At 49.6% G+C, this 5,000-nt stretch overlaps 1 protein-coding gene across 2 annotated transcripts in view; it reads left to right on the plus strand.

The window, feature by feature from the left end:
• adamts18 (ADAM metallopeptidase with thrombospondin type 1 motif, 18) overlaps positions 1-5,000 on the plus strand; it is a 78,258-nt gene that overhangs the window by 66,743 nt on the left and 6,515 nt on the right. For both annotated transcript variants that reach the window (XM_076286645.1, XM_076286646.1), the window contains exon 19: position 5,000. This exon is cut by the window's right edge and continues 204 nt beyond it. In XM_076286645.1, the coding sequence (XP_076142760.1) occupies position 5,000 (1 nt within the window). The remainder of the gene's footprint in view (positions 1-4,999) is intronic.

The raw sequence follows: 5,000 nt of genomic DNA on the forward strand, positions 1-5,000 counted from the left end.
CTGGCCTGGCGGAATGGGACACAGCTGCCGGGATGGGGGATTTAGCTGGCCGCTATGGCGGCCACTGTGCTGTCGTCCGACCTCCACTCTCTGACGGCCAGAGAACGCTCGCTTCCCCTCCCTGTGTGTGTGTGTGTGTGTGAGAACGCTCGCTTCCCCTCCCTGTGTGTGTGTGTGTGTGTGTGTGTGTGTGTGTGTGTGTGTGTGTAAGAACGCTCGCTTCGCCTCCCTCCTCTGTCTGTCTCTCTGTGCAGAGCGCTAAGTGGAGGAGTTTGATTACCAGTGAGATTAGCATCCAGTCCCAAACACACCATCATTCCTGGCCTTTCTTGTACTTCATCACCCTACCACTACCACCACCACCACCACCTACCCCCAACCACACATACACACACACACACACACACACAGAGAGAGTCACACATATACATATATACAGTACAGACGCACACAAACAAACACACACACACACACACACACACACACACACACACACACACACACACAGAGAGAGAGTCACACATATACATATATACAGTACAGACGCACACAAACACACACACACACATACACACCACACACACACACACACACACACAGAGAGTCACACATATACATATATACAGTACAGACGCACACAGACAAATGAACACACACACACACACACACACACACAAAATACATAAACAGACACATAAACTCATGGCTGCCAACAAATACACGTCCACAGTTACACACACACACACACACACACAACACCCATCGTACACAGGAGTTCGTGCAGACAGGGCTGAAGTAGTCCACTCTCCCAGTGCCCTCAGGCATCAGTTCCCCATCTCTACATGCTAGATGCCCCCCCATCCCATTCGCTGAGGTTCCCACCACTTGAGAAGGATTTCTTTGCCGGTAATCTGGGGCATAACTTAGTTCCAGAAGAGAGGCCTTAAATTGCACAATCACTAATGATCCGTTTCCACCCCCTGTGCAGGCTTCTGCCTGACATATAGAATGACATCACTTTCATAAATTCAAGATAAGACCGGCTATTTCCCCCCGACGCAGCATACCAAAAAAGTTCACCCACATCCCCCTCTGATTATGTGTTTCGATTTATGGATCTACCAAAGAAAAGAAGAACGGAGGGGAAAAATGAATGATTTGAGTGGGGAATAAATAAAAAAAAAGCTTTTACAAACACTTCCAGAAGATCTTGTGGGAACACATTCAAAAAACAGCTAGACAGGGAGAGGGGGAAGAACGTGAGGTGGAGGAAATCAGCAAAAAAGAGAAGAGAAGAGAAGAAAAGAAAAACACACTGCTTATCTTTCCAGCAAATCTGTGCGGCGCTGACAGGCCTGTCCATGTTTTATTGTAGCGAGAGGGATTCCCCCAGGGAGAGGCTCTGCGTTGGCCAGCCAGGAATCCCCCAAGTCCAGGCCTGCGCTGGCCCTCCTCCGGTCCCTGGGCTTGGGTCCCACCCAAACGGAGCACACACACACATACACACAGCCCGGCGGGGCCCAGTGCCCAAGCCAGAGGTAGAGGTAGAGTTGGAGCCTTAGCTGAGGCTTCTGTGCAGAGCTTTAGGGGATGGGGTGAGGAGAGAGAGAGAGAGAGAGAGAGAGAGAGAGGAGAGAGGGTGGGGGGAGCATGGTGCTTCAAACAAGCACCAGACCTCTCTATCTGCCTGTACAGAAATGTCACCGCAAAAGATAAATGTTTGAACGACTTAAAGAGTTTCACAGTGCCCATACTGGTCTCTCTCTCTCTCTCTCTCTCTCTCTCTGTCTCTCTCTCTCTCTCACTCATCTCATTACTCTTCATCTCTCTACTCTTCCATGTTTTTTTTCTATTTCTGGCAGAGTCACTTGATTTTTTTTATCTCTCTTGATCATCATTTTTTTCTTTCCTTTTTGTATTTATTTGGTTGTGTGTATTTTGCACAGCTGTGAAGCCACTCTTCTTTGAGGGCCTGCTGAACAGGCTTTGCACATGCAGGCAGCAGTCAAGCATATTTCAGTCTGGCTCACAGTCATTTAACAACGCTGTACTTGAAAAGCTGCCGCCTCTTAGCAGTGAGCGTTCACGATTACGGTGACTAGCAGTGTAAACTAGCAGTGTAAACTAGCAGTGTAAACTTTGAGCGTTCACGATTACGGTGACTAGCAGTGTAAACTAGCAGTGTAAACTTTGAGCGTTCACGATTACGGTGACTAGCAGTGTAAACTAGCAGTGTAAACTTTGAGCGTTCACGATTACGGTGACTAGCAGTGTAAACTTTCACAAGAAAATATGTTGTTGACTACATCTTGCATTCATTCCCTAAAACCATGAAAGCACTCAAAGAAATCCTAAATGTTTTTCCCTAAAGTATGTGCTAACTTTGGTTTGTTGCCTCAGCATCTTGCTAACAGAAGCTAAGATTACACACACAGCCTCAGAGGCTCTTGGCTTGAGTGAGCACTGAGCCTTGGGATGCTTTGTTTAGGGCTGTAACATGAGCAAGAGCCCGCAGAGTAAGGTGTGTACCGTCCACTCCACAATCCCCTCAATATCCCTGGCATTTCATGTTCTTTTTTTTCCCTCTCCCATGTGTAATTGTATGGCTTGGAATATGCAAGTTATTGAAAGACTCCAGAAATACAGGACTGCCGCGCTGAGCCAATACTGGTTTGCAGCGAAGTACTGCCTACTGCCCTCTGCCCTGCAAACACATTGTTATTTATGTGGCAATGAACGGAGCGAGAGACAGAGAAAGAAATACCCAAAAAACCCACATTTCTTTCTTCCCGTTCTCTCCTGTGATAGATGGTTCATATTTCTCTGGGTGAAAAAAAGAAAGAATAAATGGCAGTTTGGAGTTCTCCCTCCAATTTGTCAGAGGTTTTGAGTGAGGGAATGAGGACAGGTCTGTAGGGAGAGAAGTAGAGAGACAGGAGAGAGAGAGAGAGAGAAAGAGAGAGAGAGGAGGAGGTGGAGGAGGATTCTGGCATTGATGGAGGCAGTGATGGAGGAGGATTCTGGCAGTGGTGGAGGCAGTGATAGTGATGGAGGCAGTGATGGAGGCAGTGATGGAGGCAGTGATGGAGGCAGTGATAGTGATGGAGGCAGTGATAGTGATGGAGGCAGTGATGGAGGCAGTGATAGTGATGGAGGCAGTGATGGAGGCAGTGATGGAGGGAGTGATGGAGGCAGTGATGTGATGGAGGCAGTGATGGAGGCCGTGATAGTGATGGAGGCAGTGATAGTGATGGAGGCAGTGATGGAGGCAGTGATAGTGATGGAGGCAGTGATAGTGATGGAGGCAGTGATAGTGATGGAGGCAGTGATGGAGGCAGTGATGGAGGGAGTGATGGAGGCAGTGATGGAGGCAGTGATGTGATGGAGGCAGTGATGGAGGCAGTGATGGAGGCCGTGATAGTGATGGAGGCAGTGATAGTGATGGAGGCAGTGATGGAGGCAGTGATAGTGATGGAGGCAGTGATAGTGATGGAGGCAGTGATAGTGATGGAGGCAGTGATGGAGGCAGTGATAGTGATGGAGGCAGTGATGGAGGCAGTGATGTGATGGAGGCAGTGATAGTGATGGAGGCAGTGATGTGATGGAGGCAGTGATGGAGGGAGTGATGGAGGCAGTGATAGTGATGGAGGCAGTGATGTGATGGAGGCAGTGATAGTGATGGAGGCAGTGATGGAGGATCCAGAGTCAGTTGTCCATCACTCCAGTGTTCACTGGCTGTGACTCTCACTGCAGCTCTCCAATCTCGCTGTAGACTTGGACCCAGTTCCAGAGACGCTGCTTTTATCCCCGGGCCAAGACCGGCTCCCACATCAGCAAATGCCACAGCTATCTGGAGGCAGTGAAATTAGAGTGGGCAGGTTTCATGACAAGGGGGGGGGGGGGGCAGAATGGGGTAAGAATAGGTAGGGGGAGGGGCACAGGTGCTGCTGAAGTAGCTGAATAAGGGTGCAGGGGTGCTCTGGGTGCAGGGCAGCATAGAGGAGCGGAGTTTGGGTTGGCAAACTTGCTAGCCGATTGGTTTGGACTTGGACTCGGTTTGATTTGGTTTGGGAACCGTTAGGGGGTTTGGAGGCAGCGAGAGCGGTGTCTTTGTGACGGAGTGCTGATCTCTATTGTGAGAGGCACAGAGAGTGAGCGCAGACAGACACAGGCACCGGGGCCCTGGATCTCCCATGCAGATGAACATCCACGCCATGGGACTGAGGTGCTCCAAGTTCAACTTCAAACCACTTGTGGAAACAAAGGTGTTGCCCAGGAGGGGGCATTGGAGACCAGGGGTTCATGATATGGGTGCTGTCAGAGCAGCTAGGCCTCCATCCTCAGTGATGCTCTCCTGACGCTAGGCCTTACGCCTCAACGGATACTTGATATCCATATCTGAAAGAAATAACAGAGACATGGTTAGATTAATAGAGAGAGAGAGAGAGCTAGATAAAGATAGAGAGTGTGTGAGAGAGCGAGAGAACATGATTTGTGTGTGTGTGTGTGTGTGTGTGTGTGTGTGTGTGTCCTGTAGGTCCTCTAAGAGAGGGTGGAGTGGCTGTTCTCTCCCAAAATAAACGATGCAGCAGTATTGGCAGCAGCAGTCAGGAGTTCTGTGGTGCGCTGATTAGACCCCTGTGCCATACGGAGAGGCCAGACCAACGAGGTCGCCTCAGGAGATGAGTGCTCAGCATCGGCACATGACTGCGGTTGAGGGCGGCTTTGGCCACTGCACTTTGAATGAGTGTGTGTGTGTGTGTGTGTGTGTGTGTGTGTGTTCCTCTGTAACAGAACAGTTGACATGTAGGTCCTGAATGGCCTGTATGAGTCTGTCTCTGTAGTTGTTCCAGCCTTGTGGAGTCTATTTCCATAAGTCCTTTCTTCTGTCTTCACTCAGTCACTCTGATCATCCCATTATGATTACAACCCATAGTGCAGTGGGGTTATGACATCACGTGTCCCTTAACCAATCGGCTCTCCCGCCTTCCTCTGACAGC

The sequence above is a fragment of the Alosa pseudoharengus genome, unplaced genomic scaffold (assembly GCF_046254945.1).
Source record: "Alosa pseudoharengus isolate Yale_2024_CS ecotype anadromous, Long Island Sound unplaced genomic scaffold, YU_APseudo_1.1 YU_APseudo_1.1_scf_16, whole genome shotgun sequence".
Classification (NCBI taxonomy): Eukaryota; Metazoa; Chordata; class Actinopteri; order Clupeiformes; family Clupeidae; genus Alosa; species Alosa pseudoharengus.